This window comes from Coturnix japonica, chromosome 1 (genome assembly GCF_001577835.2).
Source record: "Coturnix japonica isolate 7356 chromosome 1, Coturnix japonica 2.1, whole genome shotgun sequence".
Classification (NCBI taxonomy): Eukaryota; Metazoa; Chordata; class Aves; order Galliformes; family Phasianidae; genus Coturnix; species Coturnix japonica.
Window position 1 is genome coordinate 43,716,383 of NC_029516.1, and position 27,963 is coordinate 43,744,345.

The window sequence follows — 27,963 nt, forward strand, 5'->3', positions numbered from 1 at the left end:
GTGTGCCCTCACAGCCCAGAAAGTCAACCACAGCCTGGGCTGTATCAAAAGTAGCAAGGCCAGCAATGTGAGGGAGGTGATCTTGCCCCTCTGCTCTGTGCTGGTGAGACCTTGCCTGAGTACAATGTCCGGACATGGTGTCTTCAGCACAAGAGAGATATGGAGCTTGGCTGAGCTGTAGCAATGCTGGTGTGGGTTCGTGCATAGGCATCCCGGTGTGGTGCACGTGGGCACCTGGCCTGGGTAGCTTGGGTATGTGGACAGAGATAGGAGTTCAGGAGCTCAGTATTTCAACCCAGCCAGCTCACATCCTGGGTTGTCCAATGGCTTGTATAGCATTGTTGTGTGTCTGGAAGAGGGGGCATTTGTTACAGAAGGAGCATGAAAGGAGATGGGAAAAGGCCTCCTGCTCCCTATGGAAGAGCAGGTGCCCTGGCCAGCAGCATGGTTCTGCTCAGGGTGGGCACATAAAAGGGAGACACTGAGCTTGTCCTCAGACCTCTGTTTCTGGGCACAGAAAGGCAGCCTGGGCTGTGCCTCCCTCACCCTCAGTGCCTGCTCTGGCTCCCTCCTCTCCCTACTGGCTTGAAGTTTTTATTTCCTGGCCAAGGGCTGAAGGTGTTTTTGACTGAGAAGGTGGAAGACTGAGGGTGGATCGAGAGTGGGAAACAGAAGGGGGGAGGAGTCACTCATCAATGCTAATAAATAAAAGGCCCTTCTTTTTCCGTGCAGGGCCCAGGACGCTGGAAGAGCTGTCCCTTGGACGAGCTACAGGCTGACTGGGAAGAACAGCTCTGTGAGTATGCAAGAACTGCTATGCTTTGCCTGGATGTCTGCTCGCTATTAATGCCTTGCTGGGGCTTCACAGCTGCATACTTTTAGGAGTGATTGCTGTGTCTTGTGTAAAACTGCAGTTCTCCATTCCAGAAGGAAACAGGACAGAGGGCTGTTTTTCTGAATATCTCCTTTTGGGGGGGTGCTGTGGAAACCCCTCAGGCATTTGCTGGTGGTTCATCTCACCTTCTTTTTCTGTAGTTCTAACCAGAGGATGCTACTAGAAAGCAAAGAGATCTGGCTCACTGTGCCACACCAAGTATTGTATGTGGGACAGCACAGTGGTGCTGGGGAGGGGAGGTGTGTTTAAAAACCCAGGGTGCAGGCAGAGTGAACAGGAGATCATTCTTTCCAGGGGAAAATGCTCCCTGAAGTCGAGTTATTAGTATAGAGCCAGGCTGTTCGTTGATCCCTTGGAAAATGCTTTATCTCTGTGGAGAAAAATTAAGCATTTGATTTAAAGGATATTTGCAGCATTTCTCCTGTGGCGATGGCAGGGGATACTCCAGGGATCTGTGAGTTTCTGAAATCTTAGTGGAGTATTTCAGAGAGTAGAGGGCTCTGCCCTGAGTAAAGGTAGGTAAATAAAGACAGTTTGGCTGAAAAGTCTGTCAGAGTTTCCCACTCTGTAGCATCACTTTCATTCCAAAGTACTTCCCCATGCCCCACTGTTCTCCTGCTAGGCTCTGTTCCCCAAGCCTCCATTTCTTGGCAGTTCCTAGAGCTGCCAGACTGTACAAAACATTCAGGAAACCTACAAAATCCACATTCAGCACTAACTCAAAAACCCTGGGCTCCAAGGAATGCAAACAATCCTAGAGCAGAGAATTCCCTTAAAGAGACCAGAGTGGTGGGGCACAGGGACAGCACACAAGTCTCAGTTTTCCTAGAGAAGATTTCTGCTAGTTACAGCACAACCCACTTTTCATCCTGGTTTTAGGCTGAGCACTGAATGGGCATGATGTGGAGGATATAGAGGGCATTGTTGGTGTGGGACTGAGCTGCAGTTTGCAGCTTGCATAGTCCCAGCCCCACCGCTGCCATGGGAAGTGTTGACAGACACTGGGTACCCACCTCTCCTCACTGCCTTGCCTCTGGTAAACTACTCCCCCCTTGCTTTTCACCCAACAGCCATGTCTGTAACAACTGCTGCTATCCCCCCTATTTAATTCTCTCTTGTGCCACAGATCTGAAAGTCAAGCTGCCACCTTATGTCCATCACTGCTGCCCATAATATTGGTCCCAGGCAAGCTCTTTTGATGCTAGCAGGTGAAATAATGCTCTCAGAAACTGCTGGTCTGAGAGATTAATCCTGTCTGAAAAGCCTTACACCGGCCACCCAGAGAGATGATGGATGCCCCATCCCTGTAGACATTCAAGGTCGGGCTGGAGGGGCTCTGAGCACCCTGAACGAGCTGTGGGTGTCCCTGTTCATTGCAGGGGAGTCAGACCAGAGGGTCTTTAAAGGTCCTTCTAACACAAGCAGTTCTATGTTTCTATGACTTCTGACTTTTATGTCCAGTGGGACAAAGTCTGCTGGTGGCAGAGCAGAGGCAGCAGTCCAGGAACACATTGTCTCCTTTCAGATAGATATTGTCCCTTGGGCTGGAAGAGCAGTGTAGGACCACAGTGAAGACCTGCGGAGATATAGCTTTCTGGGTGCTGCTGTCATCTCAAATTTCATTATTCCTTCAGCAGAAGGAATCCCTCTGTATCACTGCTTGTCACTCCTGAAACAGTGAAGGAGGAGATGGGAAGGAGCATTAGGGTTGAATTCTTGCTCTGGCATCATTCGGGTTAGGAGAGCATTGGGACAAGCTGGAGGAAGGGCGGCTGAGCATAGGAGAAGTGCCGGGAGCCTTTATTCCCTATATCTCCCCCAGTAGAGCTGCCAAAACAGTCTGGGCTCTGTGTATCCAGACAGAGGATGGCAAGGGTGAAAAGAACATATCAAAATAAAAATGTGAAAGACAAACATGTACATTTGGGATCAGCACAAATGTACAGCCCCCTCTCCCTGTGGGCCTCTGGCAGCCCCTGGAATTCCTTCCACTTGTGGCCAGGTTCCTGAGAGTGAAGTGCTGGGACATGCTTGCCTGTGAATTATGGCCTCTGCCACCAAACCAAGAGAGGAAGGGGTATGCCCCCTCCTTCCTGAAGCCTGACTCAATCTGCTAACAGAAGCTGTGTTGTAATGGCTCCATATAGATTGTGTACCAACCAGCAGTCGCCTTCCCCAGGTTCTTTCATGGGCACCCTCCTGGATCTGTTTTCATAATAAACATTCCACTGCTAATTTTGCAGGATCTCTGTCTGCCTTCAGTGGGAAGAAAGTGAGGCACAGCAAGAGACAGAGTGAGAGAGTCCTTGCACAATGCGTGCTCTCATCGTCCTTGCGCTCCTGGCTGTCTTGGTCATGGCTGCTACTTGCTATGGTAGGTGAGCTTCTTTTACTGGGTGGAGCAACAGCTCCAACACTGCAAACATCTTTGGGTCTGTTCTGATGTGTTATATTCACCATTAGCCCTGTAGATGTGTTCTTCTGATCTGTGGTGTGTAAAAGACTGTGAATTCCATGAGACTTACACATGTTGTATTCTTTCTTTCCCCAGAATCCCACGAGAGCATGGAATCCCATGAGTATCTCAGTAAGACTGCTTTTATTTTTATTTTCTTGAATTCAAAATACACTACAGACATCTCCAAGGCCATTTCCACATACTTTATTGTGGGGATTAAATAGATGGAACCTCTCAGTCCAGGGATACTAAATCTAATGGATGACAGAGTGTCAGGATAAATAGGAAGAAGGTTAAAATGGAATTCACATATTTGGGCACAATTGCAAGCACTGTGCTTTGCAACAAATACAATAAAAACTGGAAATCAGAGTCATGATATTAGATCCCTGCTGCATGTACCTAAACAAGGTTGAATGGCACCAGAAAAGGATATTGCTCAAAAACCTCAGGAGGGTACTGCAGAAGCTAGTAATATGGGCTGTCCTTATGCAAGGATGGGAAGAACACAACTCTCCGCTCCTTAGAAGAGGGAGTTGGTGTCACAGGAGAAGCATGTGAGGGTGGAGAGTCACTTACAAATGAGCAGAGAGTTCAAAGCTAAAAGGAACTAAACCATCTGGGAGAATGACTTCACAAAGCAGCCAGTCAGAAACACAAGTGGGAGCCAAAGCCAGAGACTCCTCCATGCTACAGTAGGACTGTGTTGTTCCTCCAAAAGGACAGAAGGCACATTCAGGCCCCTCACTTCAAAATTTCCACAGAGACCTTTGCACTGTGATTGCCCAACCTTGGAGGCAGATAAACTTGTTCAGGCCCTTCCTGTTTTCCATCATAGATTCACAGTCCGGCTAATCCTACTGCGTGTGTCCAGACCTCCTTTGATCTGCACTGCTTGGCACCTATTTCTTGTCCCAGCTCCATCCAGCCAGAGGGGGCTATGGCAGCAGCTTTCCCCAGGGAGGCTTGAGTAACAGGAGAACAAAAACAGTGTGTATGCTTCCATAGAGGTTGCATTTGCAGAGGGAGAGCTTGTCAGTGAGCCAGTAGGGCAGGCAAGAGGGAATATTAGAGGATCCTGGGTCTCACTGTGTGTGGGAGGGCAGACAAGGAGACAGTCACAATGTGGGAGAGGCCTTTGTGGAAATAAGGTCTTACTAAATTTACTTTGAACCACCTCTTGTCTTCCCAGACCCCTTCCTCAACAGGCAAAGGGCCAATGGCTTCATACGAGATGACACAGGACTAAGAGCTGTTCTTCAGGAGAGGTACGTTATGGCATCAGAACACTGAGGGTGGGAGCATGGAGAGGTATCTCTCTGCCAGGCACAAGCTGGTACCAGGGGAGAAGCCGCAGTGACTCCTCAGAAGCCTCAGCCTCTCTCTGTGCTTGAGCCAACCCTGGGAAAACCATTGAATCATTAAGGTTGGAGAAGATCATTGGGGTAATCTAGCCCAAACATCAGCCCATCCTCACCATGCCCACTGCCCATGTCCCTCAGTGCTACATTTACATGTTTCTTGAATACCTGCAGGGATGGTGACTCCACCACTTCCCAGGGCAATCCATTCCAATGCCTCACCTCTCAGAAAGCAGAGAGGGTCCATGCTTTCAAGGACATGTTCTGTACTGGAGGAGCTCTTTTAACATTTGTCTGAAGGAAGGAGAAGCAAAAGGAGAGGGAATCAGTGTGGGCCAGCCAGAAAGGAAGCTCACTATGTGATCTTGTTTCAGTCTTCAAGTCTTGTGCAGAATTTGCATAACTTTTTCTAAATTGCAAGGCCTTCTGTGGGCTTCCTTTCCTCATCCATAGAATGCAGATACGGGCAGTTTTACATCTTACGCAGAGCTTGTGAAAATAAAGGCTGAGGTGCAGAAGAGAAGCCCTCTAAGCAGTACCAGGTAGCCCTTTAGCAGGAAGCTCCTTGCTGTCTTTTCTTCATCTGTGGGGTTTGGGAAGAGCAGAAGAGCTGGAGGGATCAGACAAGGGGACGACTACTGCAGCACTTGGCTGAGGCAGGAGACACCCTCTTATTCCCCCACCACCCTACTTAGCCGTGAAGTAAAAGGTTACCTAGGAAAGCAACCACACCTGCTGTAGTCACATTGATACCCTGGGTGTGGTGAACATTGGTATGCCATGATATCAGTATCCTGGTGGTAGATGCTGGGATGGACCCTTAGATCTGGTAAGGAAGAAAAGGGCCATAGACAGATATTTAAGATAACACCCCTAATTTCTTTTTGCAGGATCAGGGAACGTAATAAGTCACCCCAGGAACGTCAGAGGGAGATCTGTGAGGACTTCTACCTGTGTGAACAGTACGCTCTTAACCACGGTTATCCTGCTGCTTACAGGCACTATTTTGGGAGGAGGAGGAATAAGTAAAGATGATCTGTTCCCACCCTGGGGCTTGGACCTCAGGGTAACCTTCTAGGAAAAGTAATAGCTCTGAAACATATTCAGTTGCTTATGTCCCTGTATGTTATCCTGCCTGCTGCTTCTCTCCCATGTAGCCATGGATTCCTACACTGTGTTAATTAGCGCTGAGCTGATGTAGCAGAGATCAGAGAGAGTTCAGGATGTGGGTGTTTGCTGCACAATAAACTGCTGGTTTGATACTATCATCTCATGACTCGCAGTATTTTAGGGGATGACTTTTCACGAAGAGGCTGAGTTTCTTTATCACAGAACCTGGTGCAGATAATGGAAACAACTCCTTACCACGCAATCACATGAGGTTTGAAAGAATGTGCAATGATTTTGCTCCGGGGCCTACAACTGACTTATTTTAAACATCACTGGCACATTTCAGTTCCCAGCCTTTTGGACATCTTAAAATGGTCTAGTGTTCAGAAGGCAGGGTGAAATTCCTCACTTGGGTAAACAACATCCAAGCGTCTGTTTAACCCTAAGGACAAAGTTGGTGTGAAAACTTGTGACAGAAAAAACCCGTCAATGGCACCTTGTCCTTGCAGCCACCCTTTGATCCTGGTGTATGGTGCTCCTGTAGAAAGGAGCACGTGGTCCAGATTTTATTCATATTTTCTCTAGGAGTGCTGTTTTATCTCCTTTCTTCCAGACAACGTTAGCATTAGCCTTTTACTTTGAAATATTATGTGGAGATTATTTTTATTCCTTCAGCTAAAACCAAGAATGCAGACATAAATTCCCTTTGGCTCAACACCTTGTTCTTTTTGGCACAGAAAATCAGTTTGAATCATAGAATCACTAAGATTGGAAAGACCAATAAGATCATCAAGACCAACCATCAGTCCCTACCTGTGACTGCTTTAGACCACATTTCTTAGTGTAGCATCTACCCTTTTCCTGAACACCTCTAGAAACAGTTATTCTATCACCTCCCATGGCAGCCTATTCCAGTGCATCACCACTCTTTCAAAGGTTTTCCTAATAACCTCCTCTGGCACAACTTGAGGCCATCACCTCTTTTCCTATCACTGTTACCTGGGAGAAGAGGCCGACACTACCTCTATACCACCTTTCAGGTCATTTTAGAGAGCAATAAGGTCTCTCCCAGGCTGCTGCTTCTCCAGACTGAGCAACCCCAGTTCCCTCAGCTACTCCTCATCAGACTTCTGCTCCAGGCCCTAGGCAGCTTCACTGCCCTTCACTGGATATGCTCCACAGCCTGGTATTTCTTGCAGAGAGAGGCCCCAAATTGAACATAGTATCCCTTTGTACTCCTTTTGTTTCCTCTCATGTCACTCTGAACCCATTATGGGGAGGATAGCTGGGAGCCAAAGCATTAGCAAAAGAGGGGACAAAATAGGGATTCAGATCTGAGGAGCAAGGAGCCAGTCCTGTCCTGTGTGAAGAGGCCATATGATGCCTACAGCCACACAGAAGGAAGGGCATCTGGGAGAGACAAGTGGCTGAAGGAGGCAGCAGGTCTCCTCTTTAGCTACTCTCTCTGTCACCCCAGTGGCATCAGGGACAACAGCCAGCACTCATGGCTCCCACACCTCTGTTCTGCTCACTCTGTCTTGGAGGCAGAAGGATGCAACCACAGCTCTTTGGACACCCATCAGTGTGCGATGTGCAGGTGTAAAATCCTCAGCTCAGCAGAGCTTGTTTCAGTTCACACATCTCCAGGTTTTTCCAGTGACCTACAGATTAGAGAAAAAAGAAAGATTACAGCACACTGTCAAAGTATATATAAGATATAAAGTATCAAATTATTGAAAATTCTATGAAATGAAATATAGAGCCAAGTCTACCTTCCACAGTAGAAACATACATCTTTTCAGAAATATGCTTTGTGGTTTTGCCAGACTGGCAGATGAACTGTTGGGAAGAAAACAGATTTATTTATAGAAAACATTTCTGATAGGAAACTCCACCCTGCCAGTTGCTGAGGTTTTGTCCAAAGGAAAAAGTGAGAGAGAAATGAGTGTTGTGAAAAAAACTGTTCATATTAGGTATATTTGCACTCTCATTTGTTCTGCGTGTTCATAAGGAGGTGAATATTAAGATCACCAACCAAAGCAAAGCTTTCATACCTTCAAGTCAACAAGTCTGTAGTGTCTGGGTTTGTCATAACATTGTGACACCACCAAAACAGAAGGCGTGGGGCTAGTGCTGTCTGGGGCTGGGTCCAAAAATATCTAGTCTTTCCAACCTCCAGTTTACTAGAATAAACAATGAATAATATCAGTTTTCAGAGGGTTTTCATTAATGTAAGTGATAATCAAACATGCTTGAGAGACTACACACTGATTAAAAAACTTCAGAAAAGCTAGGAAGAGAGGTAAGGCTGTTTGGATGGCTAGTATTGTGTGTTTGTGCTTTCAAGCTTTCTTTTGCAAACATGACTTTCCTAGGGTACCTATCACTTCTGGTAATTCTTTATTTTTAAACTGTTGCTCTCCAAGACTCTACTTCTGGATGTTGTTAGTATATATATTCAGTCTGTCCTGGACTGTAGAAAAGCTGAACATATTTTTAATCCTGAAATTTCTCTGATTTCTATGTGAGATAAAAGACCGTGTTTCTAATAATCAGCAGAATCTTCAGTGGCCTTGACTGCCCTTGGGAGCCTTTTAATTCTGTAACTGTGTGTGTGAGGCTGTGGAGGACCAAATGCGAAGTGGAGGAAGATGTGATCCATGTGCTGTGTGTAATGTGACTTTGGAAACTTGGCTGGCATAGTGGAATATGGGAATATGGAGTACTGGTAGACAAAAGCATCTCAGCATGAGGAGGAAGAGGAGGTTTAGTTATATTGTTCGTGTGCAGAAGCACTGCCTGATGTCTGACTTCAATTAAATGTCATTTAGCCATAAGATGAAATGTCATGATAGCTCAGGCCATACCCAATGACAATTCAGCATTTCATACAGAGCTACGGTACTCACTAAAATTCTGCTGAAGTGAGGAGACAAAAACACTGCTTGAGGTTCTTTCAAATACATGGTTGTTTGTTTGATGGGTTGGTTTTTTGGTTGGTTACCAGTACTACAAGCAGTGCAGGCTCTGGATGCTCCTTGGTGAGTCTGAGCAGGGACAGCAGGGATATTTCCACACACATGGGGCTTTGCAAACACCATCATTTCTTGGGGAACATGCTGACATGAGCTATAAGAAGCACAGTACTTCCTTTGGGTCAGGGCCTGCCCAGAGCGTGTTCCTGACATGTGCCTCTTGATGCACCAAGTAACCATAGTCACTAAAGTTCTGAAGAGTACAACACTGCTGGAATCTCGAGGCTTATTTCACATTGAGACCAGAGAAGCCAAACCAATAGCTTCCAAACTGGGAAGATTTCCAGGAAGAAAAAAAAAAGGTTCCAACTTGCTATCTACCAAAGATCCTGATACTGTAAACATCTCAAATCTCTGCAACAGTTTGTTGAAAATGAATAAAGTGAAAATGTACTGTATATTTGCCCTATGAAAAACATTTTATGGATGTCTTTTCCTTCTGAGGTATGAGCATGGTTGATAAAGAGGATCAGTATCAGGTTCAGACTCATTTTCCACGTGGGAGAGTCCCATCACACCAAAGCATCTGCTTCACTTCTGGATGTGCCGGTCTCTCTCCTGGCTTTCCTGCAGGAAGCTGAATCACTTCTATGTTTACAATAAAAGTTATCCAGTTATTTTTCTTCAAAAGACCTATTCAAAATCTCAGATAAAATCATCTGGAAGTGCCATGAGTCCTGAGATGGATGTCCAAATGGCTGCCAGGACCCAATGTTTTGTGGCCTGAAGGACAGGCTTTGTTTTGGAGCTCAGACACAGGAACACAAGCCAGAGCCCTGATCTCTCCAGGCAAGTACAGGATATAAAATGATGCTTGAAAGCAGGCTCCAGAGTGCCTTGGTAACTTCCAAGAGCACTCTGACTGTAGGGAGAGCAGCAAAGGCAAAGCAGACATGAGGAAGATACTGGCACCTCTGATCTTGACTCTGGCCCTGGCACTGAACTGCTGCTGTGAGAAAGGTAAGGAAAGGGGACACCTTCTGTAGTAACACTGTTGAATCTTAGTCTGGGAAGCTGTACCACAGTAGTAAATCAGAGGGATTTGGGGATAGACAGCTTTATCTCCTACTGGATGCTTTCTTCTGTTGGTCAAAAAAAATAAACATTTGCATCACTGAACTGAAGCAGAGAATTCCAATATTTTAACATAATGAAGCATTAAACCAGTTTAGCAATTAGGTGAACTGGCAAAGGCATGCTGGACATTCAATTTTGAGTTAGCAAGGTGAGCTGCAGGGCAGAGCTGTGTCAAGAATAGGGAGGAAGACTTTATTCCTGCCAGCACTGGAGTGTTGTAGAATCGCAGAGATAGGCACTGAGTCAAGTCTTCACCTGCTGAAAAATATGGAATGGGAAGAACTCTGGAGTGGAAAAAAAACCACAGCTATTGGTAGTTAGAAAAAAATGGGAGCTGTCCCACTGAATAAAAGCATATCCCATATGAAGATGATTTAGGCATGGTGACATTATGATCAAGAGAGAGTAATACAGTGGTTAGCACAAGAGTTGATGGAGAGAGAGGGAGGGGTGGGAAGGTCAGAAAAAGCAAGTGTTTCTCTCTGCAGCAGGGAAAGAGAAACCAAGTAGGAAGGGGCCCTGTCTGCCTCTATTATCTCATTCAGTGTTAAGTTTCATTAAGTCCCTGGCATCAGATGTGTCATGATTCAATACTGGCAAATATATTTTGTTTGATCTGTGTTTTCTTCTGTCAGTCTCTTGCTCACTTTCTCACTGTTGAGTTTATCTCTGCTTTTTTTGTTAGTAGTTACTACATTCCAGATTGCTTAACAGCCTTGGAGTAACTTCTAATTTTTGTTTTCATTTTTGAAATCCAAGGAATGTATACATTGCTTAAAAATAGAACTACAAACAGTTCTTCTCACAAAAGTCTTTGTTTAAGCACAGTTTTCTTTGGTTTGTTGGGTTTTTATTTGGTTTCTGCAGCGCTGCCTGTAAGCACGCTTCTCTGCCTGTAAGCACACTTATGCCTGTAAGCACACTTATGCCAAATACCTTGTGAAACAGTGGGAGAAAAAACTTGTGAACTTGTCCTGCGTGGGAAAACCAAGATGAAGAGGAGACCTACCACGTCTGTTAGAAGACAATTTGCTTGGATGTTTGTAGTGGGTATTATTAAGATTGAGATTATGATTAGGGTTAACAGAAATACAGTGTGTGAATTAGTCCTGGGAGGGTTGGTGAGCCAGATATCTCAGCCCTCAAATCTGCAAAGCTGGTATAATTAATCCTAACCTCTAAATCCAAAAGCATAGCAAACTGTAAAGTTGATCCTAATTTTTGGCCCCAGTTCTCTTTGCTGTCAATATCTTGTGATTTCTACCTAGATCCAGGGAAATCTCTCTCTCCCCAAAGACAGGAGAGTTGTTCAGCTATCTAAAGAGGGGCTGTAAGAAAGAAGGGGATAGATTCTTTAGCAGGGTCTCATGTGACAGGACAAGGGGAAATGATTTCAAACCTAAAGATGAGAGACTGAGATTGAATCCCTAGCACAGATTGCCTAGACAGGTGGTAGATGTCCTGTCCCTGGAGACATCTGGGCTGGAGGGGCTCTGAGCACCCTGATCAAGCTGTGGATGTCCCTGTTCATTGCAGGGGAGTTGGACCCTTTCAACTCAGATAATTCTATGATCTTCTGGTCCTGTTCAAATCTTGGGTTTTACTCAAATGGTCCCTTCCCTCCTGCTGTTCCTGCACTTAGCAAGGATGAGGATGGAGGAAAATGAAGGTTTACATCAAGTTTCCTCAGTGATGTATGGTTACTGTGTCATTTTACCTTGTTATAAGGAAGATGAAATTAAATGCATCCAACCATAACAGGTGAATTTTGTGGTGGATAATTCTTTCCCTACATTCTTGGTGTCAATAAAACCATTTTTTGGGAGGGACTGATCTATTGGAAAAGGCAGGGAGCTGGATTTAATCAGTAAGCAGTGTGATTCACTTAGAAGAGCAGACAGTACAAGCAAGCTCCTATCTGTCGACTGTCTGTCTGTCTGTCTATCTTGCAGATCCCAAAGAGCCATCAGGATCTCCAGGTGCTGCCAGTGAGTATATTGTTGTGACTGACACTTAGCACCATTCTCCTGTATCTTCTTCCTTTCTTCCCTCTGATGGGTTCAAGGGATGAACAAGAATCATACTGCATCTCCCTTTCATGAAACAGTGGGACGTAGGAGGAGCAACATGTCTGGTCTCTGTGCTTCTCTGAGCTGGCTTCAGAAGCCTCTCTGAAGACTGCTGTTTCCCCAGCCTCTTACAACAGCAGAATCTGACCCAGGGTCTCCAAACAGTGGTCTTTGGATCTGCTGGTCAGACAGTCCGTTGCTTAGGACAACAGAGAAGAAAGGTTTTGCACTGAAAGCAAGTTCCTTCCTTGGCAGCTGCTGGAGGTTGCAGTCTCTCTTCTATTGAGTTGCCCATGCCACAGGGAACTGTGTACCTTGGAGTGTCCATAGGTTTCACAGCAAACTGGTCCTGACAGAAATCTGCATGGAAAATCTCCCTGGTTCTTCCTTGTGTCTCCTTTTTCACACTTTAGAGCATAATGTTGATGCTGGTGAGCATGAAAGTTGGTGTTTCTTCAGTGAGCCAATACAAACATGGACTGGGAAAGTGGAAAAAAAAAACAACAACAACACCAAAGTGTTCAGAGAAAGGGGGTGATTTCTGACAGGCTGTTATTTGGCCATTCCTGTGCAGTCAATATCCTGCACAAGGGAACCTGACTAAACCTAGGAGACAGAAAGCAAGCCAAGACTCTGAAATTATCTGGGTTAGAGAAACAGTGTGCTGTTCCTTCATTTTCTCCTTATTCATATTTCATTCTGTCATGACTTTGCCTACTGAGCATTTGCTGTGGACTCAAATCATGCTGTAGGATAAAGTAATGGAATTTAATAAAGAGCACTTGCTTCACATAGATGGGCAGGTTGGGGTGAGGTGGGAACCCAGCTGTCAGGCTTCGAGTGGAGAGTTGAGTGTGGTGAAATGAACTGGCAGTTGGGTTGAGCTGCAGCAGTCATCTGCTTGTGAAGAGAGAGAGCAATCACATTTCAGAAGCTAGGCTGGTCTCTGATTGGTACAAGCCATGGCCCTGCATTTCTAACCTGCTGTGTTCTCTCTTGGTAGGCATCACAGTTAAAAAGGAAGTTGCCAATGCGTTTGTGAAGAGGCAGAAGAGATTCGACATGTATGAATGGTAAAATCACATGAGCCAGACTGAGAGTTGGGCTCCAGAGGACTTTTTGGAAGAGGGGGTGGGATGTGGCAAAGCAATTCTTTGCTGTACATCTACACATCACGCCTAGAATTGAAAAGGCAGTAAGAGACTGACACTGTTAGATAAGTTGATCCTTTTTCACAAATAACTTTTCAGAAGTTCATTGCTGATCTTCATTATTTCTTCCCATGGAGGGAGACAGCAGTAGCTAATGTACAGTAGTTAATCAGGGTGCAAGTTAGGCGCTTCTCAAACCTGCAGAGACATCAGCTCCAAATTCCAGGACAGTGAGCATCATCACAGATCCCTGGTCATTGCCTCAGCCTCCATACAAGGGAGCCACAGCTCTGTTTCAATGGTGAGAATAAATCTGAAGCTGTTGGTCCCACACCCATTTCTGCAGAATATCCATTTGTTTTAATGGTGGTGAGGCACTGGAACAGATGTCCCCAGAGATGTGGAGGTCCCATCCTTGGAGGCATTCAAGGCTATCTTGGATGGGACCTGGGCAGACTGATTGGTGGGTGGCAGCCCTGCCTGAGGCACAGGGGTTAGAGCTCAACAATCATTAAGGTCTCTTCCAACCTAAGCCATTCTATAATTCTACGATTCTATGATCTAGGTGGAGAGATTTAGAGAAGTCCTAGATAAAAACATTTGGAGAAATTTGAGCAAGAATGTTCTTCAGATATTTCCTAGAAGGAATCGTTAAGCCACAGCTTCATGTAGGCCCGTGTCAAAAATAATTATTATTCAATCTGTCTTTGGATTGGAAGGACAATGGTTTTATTTAGATGACAGAAAAATGGGAGTTCCCATCTACAGAGAAGAGGATCATAGTAGGGAGGTAGAGGAAGTCACTCATGTTGAAACCTGGAGTGATTAAAACCAAAATGAAACTGAGATGAGAAACTGTACTGACTGCCTCCGTACAAGTGGGTCACCATAAAAGTAGTTTCAGCAGCAAGCATAAATGAGGAAGGACTTAGGTAGGGAGAGCTTGCTGTATTATTTACAGGTAAGGTTAGTCTGGAAATACAGATGCAACAAATCTCAAGGGTGCTGCAGGGAATTTCCAGCACAGAAATAAAGTTATAATTCATGAGATAGTTGAAAGTATCTCCTGTAGCAGCACGTGCAGGAAAGATTAACTGAGTCTGCAAGAGGAAGTGAGAAGGGCATCCAGTGTGTGTAGCTGAGACTAAAAGATTTGGGCTTGCTCAGCATGGCAAAACAAAGCTGTGAGAGGGAAAGGACAACAACAAAGCTGTGAGAGTGATGAGACAGAACTATGTAAACTAAAGAGGGAGAGCGGTGAGCAGGAAAATGAGCAGAAACTGAGCACAGGGAAAAATAAGTAATATTAAAATAAAATAATTATAAAATGACTAACATGTATGTATATTTTAAAAGACTGTCACATAGCTGGGGAATGAGGCTGGGGACAAAGGCAAACAAAACACAAACCCCAACACAATCAAGCAAAAAACTAACTCTACAAAACCCACAAGTGCTTCTATGGTCTCCTTTTCTGGTGAAACTTCAAGGACAGTTGTTTCAAGCTGGGTTCAGTTCCAGCTTCTCCTAGCATTTGTCAAGGTGGTCTGTCCTCATGTAGGCAGATATTTAAACTGCCACGAGATGACCCCTGCTGGAGCATTTTGGGGAGTCACTCCTCACATTGCTGGAGTGTGAAACCTCTCCAATTCCACGGACTGAATGCACAGAACAGCAACTTTCTCTTTGTTCACTGCAGGTATTCTGAGTATTATAAAAGCCCAATGGAGCAGATGCGTGAGCGTTGTGAAAGCTACCCTCCCTGTGACTATCTGTCTGACCAAATAGGATTTCCCATGGCCTACAACCGTTTCTTTGGGAGATACTAAGTCGGGGGTGATTATTTTGATTATCTGACAGTTATGAAACCCCCAGCAGAAATAATCTTGTGTATAGGAAGAAGGGAAGAAGGACATCTACACTGGGACCTTCTTCTATTGTCACCCTTGCCAGCTGAAACACAATGACTTCTACTTGTCTGGATTCATCAGCTTTCTTGCTTTCATCAAAAATGTTTGTGTTCTGTTATCTTCTGTAGTATTTTCAGTGCCACTAGAAATGTTTGAGAACATTCTGTGTTACCTGTTTCCTTTGCAAGTGCTATTACGTAGCCAGAATCACATCCCAGTATACTCTTCTTATTATTCTATCATAAAATTTTCTTATATAACATCAATGTTTAAATCCCCAGAAGTGTGTTTGAAGAACTTTTAGATGAGCCCTTCCATTTGTGTGCTACATTCAGTGACTGTGAAAAATGAACTGGAAATCTCCTATTGTTTTTGTTACAATTGATTTCTGGTGAAACCGAATATATTGAAGCAGAACAAAAAAACCTGTCTCTTTCTGATGCTTTAGCTTTTGTGCTTGAAATTAAACGTGTGAAAATATCTCCCCAGAAGCAAACAGAATAAAACAGTGAACTTTGTGAAATAAAAATAAAGCTGTTCAATGGTGGATTGAAGTTGGGACAGCATTTTGTTCATTCAAGGCAACATCTCTTCTTCCCTCTGCACTTCTTCATTCTGTCTCCCTGTATGAATGTAATGCATCAGCAACTTTCATCAGTCTCCCTTGACACAGTCTGTCAAAATGTATTCCCTGAGGGGTAGATGGCAAATCTACAGTAGACACTGTTGAGCCTCAGGAAACTGAGAAACACCAAATCTCTTTGCTTTCATGTAAGCTGGTGCAGCCTTTCCCAGATGCTGATTGCAATAAATACTTGTTATGTAAAACAGTTGGTGTGCTGCTTTTCTCTGTTCCTCTGGACAGCTTGTTTCTGTTGTTAAGATGTCTGGAAGGTAGAGTGGGATCCAGATTGATGAGATTTTCTTCCTCCCTCTTCTGACCCATTGCAAATGAGAAATCAGAGAATCAGAATTGTTTGACTTGGAAGGGACCCTTAAAGGCCATCTGGTCCAATTTCCATGCAATGGACAGGGACATCTACAGCTCGATGAGGGTGCTCAGAGCCCCTCCAGCCTGACCTTGGATGTTAAAGTGACAGGCATCCACCACTTCTTAGGGCAGCCTGTGCCAGTGCTTCGATAAATGAGTACACCAAGATTCAGGTAATGACTCCTATACACCATTAGAGTGGAGGAGAGGATACCCAGATTTTTAATGATTTGCTGCCAACTGAATTCGGCATTTCTCTGGAAGACCCTACACTAAAGTAAGTACATGGGAGTAGTCTACACAGATGGCTGCTGTGTGTGCAGCCCTCCTTTGGCAAGCTGTTATGGCTTGCTCTGGGTATACTGACCTTGGCTAAGGAGAAAACATTAATAAGTACCTCTGCTTGTCTTGGTCAAATATCTGAGAGTGGTTCCTCTACTGGCAAAAAGTGATGCTCACAGAAAAACTCACCTTTGAAAGCCATCTAATAAAATGAACAACGTTCTCATTGAAAGCAGTGAAAATATTGCCAGGAAAATATTAAAGAGATTAGTGAACCCTCAGTATCTGCTGCACGAATGTGAGGGTTTGTTGTTATTGCTTTTTTTTTTTTTCTTTTTGTAAAAAGAAAATCAAAATTTCTGTCAATATTTACATATTTCTGTTAGTTTTACATTTGTCTCCTCCTTTTGATAAATATTTTTTTTTCTGGGAAGGTGAACATTAAGGCCTTGATCATGCAATCTGCACTGTGTCACTGGACCTTTATATGGCCTTTGGAGAGCTGAATTCGCAAATAGATCACAAATACAATGCTGAATTTGAGCAGATCGATTTTCATCTGTTCAAGGGACACTTCAATACCATTACTCATCCTCTGCTGCCACCGTATGGCCATTGCATTTATCGCCATGGCTGTGCGTGCCGACCTCAAAACTCCTACCAATTTACTATTTACAAGCAATGAGAAGTGGGCTTCGATTATCTGTGTCACAGTCCAAACGAAACTCTTGTACAGAAGTCTTACCAGAGGCCATGGGGTCTTAGCACGTGAGTAACTCATTGCCCTTTAATTGGAAGGGTGACTGCAAAGTGGCAACCAGGGAGAGAATTTTCTCGATGTAGAATCTGCATTTACGCACTCATTCTGAGTGTAACCATGTAATCAGGTCAACAAGGCGCCATTCTGCAGTAGTTTAGGTGGAGAACTGGCAGCACGCTATTAGGACCTGGGACAAGCTAAAGAGGAGAGAGATGTTTATGTTATCACTGCCTCCAGATGGGATCCCGACCTACCGTGCATTTCTGGGCTGGCTTTATCAGAGCTCTGCACATCATAAAAATGACTTTTTAAACTCTTAGCTAGGGAGTTCTCTCCACCCCAGCTTCACATATGCTCTGTAGGAGAGAACTGTCTTAGACCAATCCAAGTCAGTTTCCCTTAACTTTGCAAGAGCAAGCGTGCAAGACACCTTGGGATTAGGAGAATTAACAAGGCAAAGGACAGCTGCACTGGCTGAAGTTGGTGTGAAGAAACAACTCATAAAGTCTCCGTGCATCTAAACTCTTGTGTGTGGATTATGGGCCCACTTCTACCATTAAGCTGACTGTTGGTCTTGTTCGGCGATATCCTAATTGCTTTAAGAATCCACTGGGTGATCCTTGGTTGAAGAACAGTCACCAAAATTGGAGAGTAAAATACAAGCTTCAGAACTCAAGAAAAGAAGACAACAAAACAAATGCAACGGGTCTCTGCTTGAGCTCAGTGTTTTTTATGATGTCTTGGGAGGACTCTAGGATGTCAGCACTTCTGCTGGCCAGCGTTCTGTTGCAGATCTTGCAAAGACTGGTAAGAGGGGTAAACACCGTTGTTTTATTTGAAATAGTGAAATCATTTATCCTACTGAAATAAATCTTTCTATTATTATTATTTTTTTAAATAAATTTAAAATATAATCTCTTAGGAGCTTTGGATTAATTCTCATGGAATTGTTCCTCTCCTTTTCTAGCCTGTCTTGGTTGAGTGTGCAGTTGGATGGGGCAATGACCTTATTGCTCTACTTACTCCTTGTGATTTTTAGCTTCCCCTCAAAGAAATTAAAGTGTCATTGAGAAATAATTGGAATTCTGATATGGACTAACATCAGAGGGTAAGAAGGGTGCTGGATAATTAGTGTGTACTTTCACAAACAAAATATATTAGAGAGTGTTTTTTTCTTGCAGCACTGGGCTATGTAAAAACTTACTCATGTTTTTAATGTTTATTTACATGACAAGTCCACCTGGCCTCACAGAAAAAGTGGATAAATAAGAGTTTTGTTACAGTGCTGCTGTGTTCTCCTTACTGAACATCCTGCTCTAGAGTCAGAATATGTCTATGGGGTATGATAAGACAGAAAGAAGATTCACCTGTGAGATGTGTTCAGGTTGCACTGCCCCTAACATAATATTTATTCTTTTTTTCTTCAAAATCACTTACAAATCATGAGCAGGATATTGAACTTAATGCACTATAGTTCTGTCCTATGAGCGCTATTCCCTTGCCCTTTGAAGTGAAAAATATCCATAAGTCTTCAGTGCCATTGATCTCCATAAAATAAGAACTCTGGCACTCATTGTTATTTACTGATGGAGCTTGGACCCAAGGTTGCTCAGGAAGGGCTAGTCAAAGATACCTGCTTTCTGTGCCTTTTCTGCCAATAATGAAAAACTGAAGGGAAAATGGTGGGGAAAACCTGGCTTGTATTTACAGAGATACACACACACCGAAAAATCATGCCTCTGATGTTAACCATAATTTGCTTTTGCATTGCAGGTGATGTCCCACCTTATGATGGATATGGCTCTACATTCCTTTGATGACCAGTACCTGGGTTGCAGAGAGCAGATGATGGAAGAACTGGAGCGGGGAGACTACTTCCAGAAGGAAATAGCTGCTAGTAAGAACTATTCAAGCCTCTGGAAGAAGGCTCAGGAAGCTTTGTTGAAGAGCCCTGTAGGTCTCCTGAGGGAAATGCATGACAGTCATGCCACCGCTCTCATGGCTTACACCATGAATTCTTCCCTGCACTCTCAGCTGAACTGGGCCACATCCACAGCAGGAAAGTCTCCAGAGCATTACAGACACAACTTCAGCTTCAAATATTTTCATTTTTACCTAACGACGGCTATCCAGATAATGAAGCAATGGCAGAGCAGCAGGGACAACGTGGGGAAGCGTCACTGCTACCGGGTGCACAGGGGTGTAAAGGACTTACATATTGAGGCCACAGTTGGTAGCATGGTGAGATTTGGCCGTTTCACCTCCACTTCTCGCCTCTGGAATGAAGCCCAGAAATTTGGGAATGAAACTTTGTTTACGGTGACAACCTGCCTGGGAGCAGCTATGCAAGGCTTTTCTTACTACACATCTGAGAAGGAAGTCCTCATTCCCCCTTATGAAATATTCCTTGTCAAAAACTTCTTTCGGACACAGCATGGTAACCGGCTCCACCTGCATTCTGTGGGGAACTACAGCAAGTACCGCTGCCAGCTCTTGGAAGGTATTGTATGTACACCTTTTAGCAGGTGGGATGTGGGCCAGCCTGGCCACCAGCATCTCCACCAGCCCACACCAGATGTACCTGTAGAGGGCCATGTGCTGCACAGCAGGTCTCAAGGTTCTTTGCAGCCTCCGCTTGTCTGCTATTGCAAGGGGGCTCAAATAAATGTAAACGAAACTACCCTGCTTCACACCTTCTTCCTGTGGCAGAAGACAAGGTATTGATTGGCAAAACACACGGTGTCAGCTAATGAGGTAACTCTTCTGTTGGAAGACCTCAATGGGTTTGTTCCACAGCCCTGTCCTAAGAGTGCACCACTAATATGAGATCTTGCTTTTGTCCCTTTGGAATGAGATTTTTTGCCCAGAATAATAGGTAGACTTGAGGAAATGTCTCTTTGGGGCAAAGGTGCATTAGAAAGGGCAGGAAGTCCTAGGCAGTCAAAGTAGATTTAAATGACTGATCTCTCAACTTTCTTTCAGCTTCAAGAATCAAGAACAGTGGTTCTACTGCCTCTGCCTCCGTCATTCTTCCTAGTGTAATTGGCATTTTCTTGTGCTTGGCCAGGCAATGACTGATTCTCTGGCTACATCCAGATATATACACTGGAATAACAGACAAGAAAAAACAGCTGTGTGAACTGCTTGACTTTCTGAGCAGATCCATGAAAGCTTGGTGCTGCCATTCCATTGGAAATCCAATGTCAAGAAATGCAGAACTTTAGGCACCTGAGAAATACTAGCATTAGAAATGAGGGCACTTAGGAAATGTGTCTTTGCTTTTAGTGAAGACTGAAATGAGTTGCCTGACACTCAGCATTTCACATCAGATATAGACACATGCAATGGCAGAGACCATCATGTAATTATTTAAATGTAGTGGCATGTTCTAGCAAGCTGAACAGCTGCTGCGAAAGAAATCCTGAAACGTGTTTACCTGCACAGTTTAAACAGATTTAATGCTGAACTATTTTGCGATCATCTTGTTCTGTATGTATATCTCACACCACAGTTTTGTTTTGTTTGCTTTACCATTCATTTCAAATAATTGATCAACAGATCTTTATTATTATTATTCCTAAATGCTCAGAGGCACTAAGTACAGATTTCAGAAAGGGCTGGGAAGATGAGAAACAGCTGTCACAGGTACATCTTGAATGTATGCGTTCAGGCTTGCTTGATCTTCTTCCTATGTGAGAATTAAAGGAATCAAGGTGGACTTGTGACACGTTGGCACATTTATGTCTCTTGCAACTTTTCTGCTATTGCTGGGATGCAGCCTTCAATCATTTTAACAAAGATTTGGAACGCTTCACATGGCGGCCTCAGCACCCTGAAAGCCTCCTCTAAGCAGTCAGCTGCTACTTTCAGGCTTTTCTTTATGGATCTATGTCCTTGGAGGAGGGTCTGTATGAAAGCAAAAAGTGAAGAGTCGGAGGATACAGAACGAAGCCTGAGCTGTTGTGATGTTTCACCTGCGGAGGATCTGCCTCTTGTGGTGGTTGGTGTCCCATTCTGTTGCAGCATCTTAATGATATCAGCATAGTCCATGAGAAGTTCTGACACGTGGAGGGATAAAGCAGGTGAACTCAGTAATTGCTCCATAGCAGACTCGAATGAGCCAGGGAAATTATCAAGTTTTAACAACACTGCAACCAGTGCGCCCAAGATGCCTCCTATGATCCCTTTATAATTTTCATAGATTTCTTTTACTGCAGCCATTTTTTCCTGTAGAGAGAGGATGGGACCAGAAATTCTAGCATACAACCTTAGCTTCATGCTTTCCTGTACATCTTTGTCTTTTGTTTCCATCGTGGCTTGCATGTCTTTTAAAGCACTGATGAGGAGCTGCAGGTTCTCTTTAATGCTGAAATTTTCTTTTACTGCCAAAATGGGGAAGTTGGTGCCAAGATGCTGATTGAGGATCTTGAATATTGTATTGGTTGCAGAGACATAAATATACACTAATTCATACAGATTCTGGCAGGCCTTCACCAGCCTATCTTTATCGTTGCTAAAACCGAGGCGGGCTAACATTTCTGAAGGAGGTGTCTGGCTCTGGAAAGCAAACAGAGGAAATTTAGCTAACACAGAGGGAAAATACAAATATTTTCAGCTAGAATGTCACATTTCTGAAACGAATATTAGAGATTATCAAACCACTTTACTCTCCCCACAAGACCTCAGTGTTAGAAAAAAACCCACAGAAAAAGCTCTTAATCAGCCTTTGCAGTGATCTTACCAAACTGGCCTGCAAAATATGGTGTCAGAAGCTGTAGGTACGGTTATTCTTATGGATGCAGGAGTTATGAATCTGACCTTCAGCATGTCATCTGAAAAGCAATAGCAGAGGTGCAGATGAAGTATTCTCACAGTTTATATTTATTGGTAAAGTTGTCTAAGTCCTCTCAGGCAATCTACATTACATCATCCTTAGAACTATAGTCCTTCAGTTTGTATATAGTAGTGGGTATGCACAAAAGTAAACATATTACAGGAGTCTTCACATGTTGGGCTTTTTTTATTGTTCTGAGAACAGTAAGTTGTACCATCCCCTTTCAGCAGTGGCTATGGATACTTCTGACATAGGCAGATGGATTCATGCTGTCCCTATTCTCTTCAGGAACAAAAGGCCTTTGGAGGACCTAACAATTGTAAACTAGCGTGAAATAAATTGCAGTGTGTTAAAATTAAAAGGAAGGGAAAATGAGGAAGAAAATGAAGAGAACTCAGGTAAACATCACACAATAAAATTAATGGAAAGCAGGCAGGCAGCAGGACCCAGCTGAAGCCCAGGCTCTGGATTCCTGACTCATCACATGCTGCTGGAAAACACCAGAGGAACACAGTGGAAACAGGATGAGATCACTGTCCTGTACACATTCAGCTGTTTGAAAGAGCACTTGGGCACAATCAGGTAAGCAGTCTGAATGTTTAACTAGAAAAACCTCTGGGCAAAAACATTCCTGGAGGTGGAGAAATAGACAAAAATATGGAAACGTATGCAGCCTGCTTAACTCTAAAAAGTGAATGTTAGTGAAGTGTCAATGTGAAGAATAAGAGATAATATATGTTTAAGGGACATAACATCAAAAGAAACTACTGGAAGCTGAAAGAATCGTGCATAAAGAACAGATGCTATTAGTATTCTCCGTAGCTTTCTAGTAGATAAAATGTTCATTGAAATGCTCTTTCTCTTAGAACATTGTGTCTTCTCAGTTTGTATAAATGGGGGTTAACAAATGACCTTTCAACTTAGCATCGGTGAAGTGGAAAGGATTAATATCATACTGAGTCAGAGTACAAGCCAAAAACATCCCAGAAGCATAAGGAATCATACCTTGAGCTGGCAGAACTTTTTGTTTCCTGAAAGTCAAAACCTTTCACTGTATGTAACCTGTGCTTCCTCTAGCCTTAAGAAAGATAAGTTAAAGAGTTTATTCCCTTGACAGAACTACAAGGTAAGTGTCTGAAACAACAATGTACTGTGCAAAATAGTGTGGAAAAAAATCATGAGAGAACTGCCTTGAGGTTCAACAGTAACACTGAAAGTTGGGTAGAGGAGTGTTGAGATTGTTCTGCTTTTCCATAGTGATCTTGTTGGGCAATATGTATTTAGTGAAATACAGCAGGATTCACAGTTAGCTGATAATGCAGGAACTACAAAGGACAAAAATGGCACAAATGTATCTTTCAATGAGAAAAGTCTAGCTAGTCTCCTACACCTGATTAGTTGTAGCTGTAACTGTAGTATATAGATCACTGAGAGAATGAAGATTTATCTTGGAAATGCTTAGCAGTGGCTCAGATTTGCAATAAAAGGGTTGAGAAAGCATCACAAAAGAGACCAGTTATCCTACTCATTCATTGTTTGGCTCCATTGCAATGTAAGATGAGGGTGCTGAAGTCAAAATCATTTTTACTTTGCATCCAGTGATGGGTTAAAAGAAAGTGGTACAGAGAGGGAGTGTGGCTGCATAAGCGGGGCAGACCAGACAGGTTGCTGCCTGCTGCACCAAGGCAGTCTGACATCGCAGGCATCCTGAAGGAGTTGACATGGCACACTGAATGTCAGAGGGCTGCCTGTAGCTGCTTGGCATTCAGCAGTGAAAAAATCAACAGAGACTTCATGGCGTTAGGAGGGAATGTGATTAGGAACACTGAAGAAAGAACCAGTGAAGGAAGAGGGGCTACATATCAGGAAAGAAATCACCTTAGAAGTTGTGTGTAAGTGATACAGGTATAGATGAGTTTGTTATAGATAATTTTGCTACTCTCTATGAATTCCCAAATGTGATTTAGTATGCATACAAATTTCCTATATTTCTCTTGAATGGGATAAGAAATAAACTACAGTGGCTTAAAACACCCTCATGCTGATACAGACTGCACAGTCATTATAGTCATCGAAAAATCGGATGCCACTAATAGAAAAAGAAGTAGGCTGACAGAAAAGTATGTCTAGTAAAGGCCTTTCATTTCCACACCTTATTTTAGATTTCGCTGACTAGATGAGCCTTTCCTGTTCTTTGGTGAACTAGTTCAGCTTCTACCATCTGCAGTTTGCTAAGTGAGGGAAGACTCACGTTCATTTTACCGATCTAATTGCATATTTGTTAGCTGGTTCTGATGCTCTGAGCATGTCCAATGTCTCATAAGCTTCTTTTTGAATAATTTGGCTAGGGATACATAACAGCATTTAAGATTTATGGATATACAAGCTATGTCTTTGGATTTGATTTGCCAAGTATAAAAAGAACTAATGAGGCAGAGACAAAACAGTCTACATTTCATTGCTTATTAAGTCCTGGGATTATGGGTGTTAAACAGAGTGAGAATCTTCTTTTCTCTCTTGAAGTAGTTTATTCCTGAAGAATGGCACTGAGTGACCTCATTTACCCAGAAAACCCCAGGAGACGGCAAGAACTGATCCATCTGCACCAGGAATTGTTTGGCTGCATGTCCATGAATTTCCATGCAACAAATGAGCTGGCTGAAGTTCTGAATGCACACCTGGGGTGTACTATCACCCACATCAAGATGAGAGAGAGCAGCACTGTCAAAGAGAACTGTGATATTATCATTCGAGCGATGCGTGAGATTCAGTGTCAAGTACAGAAGATTGATGGGGACATGAAGGAGAAGCTGGAGCCTGTGCTGTACCAGAAACTGTACGACATCAAAGAGCCTGAGCTGGAGAAAATTGCAATAGCCCATAAAGTTTTTTCCATTCTTCTTGGAGAAGCGACTTCAGCTGCTGGGATGGTAGCTGTCAAACTACTTAGCTCCAACCTTATCACTATCACTGTCTGCAAACTTGTTAGCCTCCTCGCGCAGATTGGGGCATCTGTTCTTGGGGGGATCAGCATTACTGTCCTTGGGCTCGGCATGGAAATGATTCTCCATGCCATTCTGGGAGCTGTGGAGAGGAATCAGCTGCTGGCAGCTGTGAGGAGCTATGAGGAGCACCTGGCTGAATTTAAAGAAGCCTCAGAAAAATACCAGTGTGCCATACGTGAAGTGACTTCTTTGGTCAGACATCAAGTTCAGTGAATGGAAAGCAACCCTTTAAATACATGGCATGTTTTCTTCAGGTGTTTTCCAGAATGCATTGTAGATTAAATACAATTAGCACTGGTAACAATGATATGCACTGCTGGAGCAGAAGTGGTGAGAAGGTACAATTTTTCTCTCCTAGATTTTCTCCACCAAAGTTACATTATAATGGGAAAAAATGATTTCAGCAAAATAACCCATATAATCATCTGGGCAGCTGTCGTCGTAACTCTTAGTGTGGATTTGTGCTAAATCTGACTGGCTGATTTCCCCATTCATAGAAGCGCTTACAAGGACTAGCTGAAGGACACGTAACTCCTATTTCCTGTGCCATTCCTGCCTGAGGAGCCAGCCAGATCTTTATACACATTCTAATATTAGCAGATTAACAGATAGGAAAATCATGGGCTTATGGACACAACATCTGTAGTGCTCCTAGAGTATCTAGCTGTGAGCAACATCTTGTTATCAGTATTGTCCTGCTCCTGTCCACTCACAGGTAGATATTCCTGTGCACACTTGCTGCTTTATTGATCAAATGGCATTACATGCTTACACAAGGATTTGTAAGATTACAGCCCTATTAATGAGCTAAATTTACTTACAAGTACTTTACGAGTCACCAGTGTGGGACTGCTAAAAATACTCTGATTCTATATTTCACAACTTGCCACCAAATGGCCTTATTGTGCAGACTTTCAGCACAAAGCTAGAAGCAAGGGCATGATCTACTGTCAAGCTCTGATTTGCTGTGGTTTGCTTTTTTTCTCTCAGCCACATAGAATTTAGGAATTAATAAAAATGTATCTAAATATTCTCAGAGCTCTTTCCTGCACTTGGTCTATTTGTTTTAATTGTCATGAGAAATCAATATCAAACCAAATCAAGAAAAAATAATATTAAAATCCTACATTATGGATGCAGCTTATAAATTCTTTGTACGTGCTTGTGAAAATCCAGCATCAAATGTTGGTTAGATAATGCCTGGAAAAATGAAGAGATGGGTGAGATTACATCAAGGAAGCTGTCCACTGCTGTCTTCCATTCTGTTTTGGTGCTGTGTATATGTGTGTGTATATACACACAATTTTTTTCCCCCTTTCCTACTATTCCCACTTTATTGTGTTTTTTTTTTGTTTTTTTTTTTTTTTTTTTTTTTTTTTGTTTTTTTTTTTTTCTTCTCTCTTTTGTTTTCACCAACGTGGGAGCCACTAGATGGCAGTGCAGCTGCTGGTCCTCAAGCATCTCTGAGCCATCAGTGACAAAGTTCAGATGCCAGAGAGGCCATTGCTGACTTGATTAACTGGGACCAGCACAAGCCACAGGCTGGTCAATGTGAGCCAGGAGAGGCAATTCAGAGGAAACAAAAAACATTGCCTTACCTAGACATAAGCTTTTGTGTTGTCATGATGACCTAAAGCATCTTGTTTAATGTGTAACATAGTCTCACTCCTGTCCTGTACAGCAGTGAGTTTAAGGGCGGCTGTTTAGAGGCAAGAGGCTGTACAAACTGCAGTTGCAGAAGCAGTGCCATTTTGAGTTTTGCATTCCTTCTGCTTTCTGTGCACCAATTTACGTTATAAGTTAGGGAGAAAAAGCTTGCCATGTACCTTTATGAGATTGTCAGTCACTGCTGTAGGAGAAAAGCAGAGTTAAACAGAAGCAAATCTATTTACTTTTCAGGGAGCTTACCCACATTTTCTTGAAAGCAAATTCTAAGCAGTGCCATTGGAAGCAGGGCACAAAATGAATAACCTAAAAATACAGTTTCTATTCACCTTTTGATTGATTCTTGGTCCTGCTGGGCCTAGTGGAAGGATGTCTTCCATGCAAAACCAGGTGCCTGAGATGTCCTCATGTCCATAAGATGCTGAAGTTGCTGGAGCCCAGCAGGCCGGAGCCTTTCCTACAGCTTAAGGGGCAGAGAAGGCTGTGAGCCCACAGAAGCCTGGTCAGAACCCCAGGGAGCTGACCTCATAGTGGTGCATAGCACCTCCCAGCCCCACGAGGCAGTTCTGAGGTTAAAATAACCCAACGCCTTCCTTTCCACAACTCCATGAAGAAAAAATATCCGTGGGACTTGCTGATTTCACTGACAGTTGTTATTAGACTTTTCTAATAGTCAGTAGATGTTCATGAGAGAAAGCAGTTGTGGCCACCATGGTAACGCATTGCCCTGAGCCCAGTATTCATAGAATCACAAGGTTGGAAAGGACCTATAAGATCATCTAGTCCAACCGTCCTCCCTTTACCATACCTACAGAAAACCATGAAACCATATCTCCTAGCTCTCCCTGTTCAGATGCCTCTTGAACGCTGCCAGAGATGGCGACTCCACCACCTCCCTGGGCAGCCATTCCAGTGCCTGACCACTCTCTGAGAGAAAAAATTCCTTCTTATGTCCAGTCTAAACCTCATCTGATACAACTTGTGGCCATTCCCTCGGGTCCTGTCGCCACAGGGAGGGACCCAACCTGTGTGAGGAGCAGGCACGGCATGTGTTTGATGCACACGGTGGAGGTGCTCCCATCACACCACTCATGTATTCCCTCCCTGCTCAACGTGTGGGCACAGAATGAAGAATTAAATCTGTATAATACACATGCTCCAAAATAAGCAGAACTCCATTGCTAAGCAACCAATGGCCTCATTTGGCTGCTGAAGCTGTCAGCAAAATCATCTTTACCCTGCTTCTTTCTACCATAGGATTTAAATTAAATCCATTTATTTCTCTCAGAGTCCATTAAACAGTGAAAAAGTCTCACAACAATGCAGATTTTTCAAGGCTTTATTTCCCAATCCCCACAAT

The 27,963-nt window shown here is 43.5% G+C and overlaps 5 protein-coding genes across 7 annotated transcripts; 4 read left to right on the plus strand and 1 right to left on the minus strand.

Annotated features, from left to right (window-relative positions):
* Nucleotides 1-665: 665 nt before the first annotated feature.
* Nucleotides 666-5,982, plus strand: MGP (matrix Gla protein). The gene is made up of 5 exons (XM_015859605.2): nucleotides 666-796; nucleotides 3,139-3,269; nucleotides 3,447-3,482; nucleotides 4,546-4,621; nucleotides 5,605-5,982. Exons 2-5 carry the CDS (start codon nucleotides 3,209-3,211, stop codon nucleotides 5,741-5,743), a joined length of 312 nt encoding a protein of 103 aa, XP_015715091.1. The 5' UTR covers nucleotides 666-796; nucleotides 3,139-3,208; the 3' UTR covers nucleotides 5,744-5,982.
* A 3,691-nt stretch (nucleotides 5,983-9,673) lies between these two features.
* BGLAP (bone gamma-carboxyglutamate protein) lies at nucleotides 9,674-15,896 on the plus strand. The gene is made up of 4 exons (XM_015859615.2): nucleotides 9,674-9,819; nucleotides 11,889-11,924; nucleotides 13,009-13,078; nucleotides 14,856-15,896. The coding sequence occupies exons 1-4, from the start codon at nucleotides 9,753-9,755 to the stop codon at nucleotides 14,983-14,985; spliced, it is 303 nt and encodes a 100-aa protein (XP_015715101.1). The 5' UTR covers nucleotides 9,674-9,752; the 3' UTR covers nucleotides 14,986-15,896.
* Nucleotides 15,897-16,988: 1,092 nt separating this feature from the next.
* ART4 (ADP-ribosyltransferase 4 (Dombrock blood group)) lies at nucleotides 16,989-21,344 on the plus strand. Of its 2 annotated transcripts, XM_015859642.2 has the most exons (3): nucleotides 16,995-17,906; nucleotides 18,873-19,599; nucleotides 20,082-21,344. In XM_015859642.2, the coding sequence occupies exons 1-3, from the start codon at nucleotides 17,832-17,834 to the stop codon at nucleotides 20,171-20,173; spliced, it is 894 nt and encodes a 297-aa protein (XP_015715128.1). In that variant the 5' UTR covers nucleotides 16,995-17,831; the 3' UTR covers nucleotides 20,174-21,344. The 2 variants fall into 2 exon arrangements, with proteins under 2 accessions (XP_015715114.1, XP_015715128.1); XM_015859628.2 differs by having other exon boundaries at nucleotides 16,989-17,906; nucleotides 18,873-20,176.
* Nucleotides 20,644-27,119, minus strand: LOC107312338. The gene is made up of 3 exons (XM_015859653.2): nucleotides 26,933-27,119; nucleotides 21,841-21,931; nucleotides 20,644-21,656 (listed from the first exon to the last, which is right to left on the minus strand). The coding sequence occupies exon 3, from the start codon at nucleotides 21,633-21,635 to the stop codon at nucleotides 20,838-20,840; it is 798 nt and encodes a 265-aa protein (XP_015715139.1). The 5' UTR covers nucleotides 21,636-21,656; nucleotides 21,841-21,931; nucleotides 26,933-27,119; the 3' UTR covers nucleotides 20,644-20,837.
* On the plus strand, nucleotides 21,976-25,970 carry SMCO3 (single-pass membrane protein with coiled-coil domains 3). Of its 2 annotated transcripts, none has more exons than XM_015859664.2 (2): nucleotides 21,976-22,515; nucleotides 24,457-25,970. In XM_015859664.2, the coding sequence occupies exon 2, from the start codon at nucleotides 24,474-24,476 to the stop codon at nucleotides 25,149-25,151; it is 678 nt and encodes a 225-aa protein (XP_015715150.1). In that variant the 5' UTR covers nucleotides 21,976-22,515; nucleotides 24,457-24,473; the 3' UTR covers nucleotides 25,152-25,970. The 2 variants fall into 2 exon arrangements, with proteins under 2 accessions (XP_015715150.1, XP_015715158.1); XM_015859672.2 differs by having other exon boundaries at nucleotides 24,460-25,970.
* Nucleotides 27,120-27,963: the final 844 nt, after the last annotated feature.

What these genes read in the sequence shown, in the direction of transcription:
- MGP (XM_015859605.2), top strand. Translation starts at nt 3,209, where the DNA reads ATGCGTGCTCTCATCGTCCTTGCGCTCCTGGCTGTCTTGGTCATGGCT. An exon ending in CATGGCTGCTACTTGCTATG is followed by an intron (nt 3,270 to 3,446) that starts GTAGGTGAGCTT and finishes TTCTTTCCCCAG; the next exon opens with AATCCCACGAGAGCATGGAA. An exon ending in AGAGCTGTTCTTCAGGAGAG is followed by an intron (nt 4,622 to 5,604) that starts GTACGTTATGGC and finishes TTCTTTTTGCAG; the next exon opens with GATCAGGGAACGTAATAAGT.
- BGLAP (XM_015859615.2), top strand. Translation starts at nt 9,753, where the DNA reads ATGAGGAAGATACTGGCACCTCTGATCTTGACTCTGGCCCTGGCACTG. An exon ending in GAACTGCTGCTGTGAGAAAG is followed by an intron (nt 9,820 to 11,888) that starts GTAAGGAAAGGG and finishes TCTATCTTGCAG; the next exon opens with ATCCCAAAGAGCCATCAGGA. An exon ending in AGATTCGACATGTATGAATG is followed by an intron (nt 13,079 to 14,855) that starts GTAAAATCACAT and finishes TGTTCACTGCAG; the next exon opens with GTATTCTGAGTATTATAAAA.
- SMCO3 (XM_015859664.2), top strand. Translation starts at nt 24,474, where the DNA reads ATGGCACTGAGTGACCTCATTTACCCAGAAAACCCCAGGAGACGGCAA.
- LOC107312338 (XM_015859653.2), bottom strand. Translation starts at nt 21,635, where the DNA reads ATGTTAGCCCGCCTCGGTTTTAGCAACGATAAAGATAGGCTGGTGAAG.
- ART4 (XM_015859628.2), top strand. Translation starts at nt 17,832, where the DNA reads ATGATGTCTTGGGAGGACTCTAGGATGTCAGCACTTCTGCTGGCCAGC. An exon ending in TGCAGATCTTGCAAAGACTG is followed by an intron (nt 17,907 to 18,872) that starts GTAAGAGGGGTA and finishes TTTGCATTGCAG; the next exon opens with GTGATGTCCCACCTTATGAT.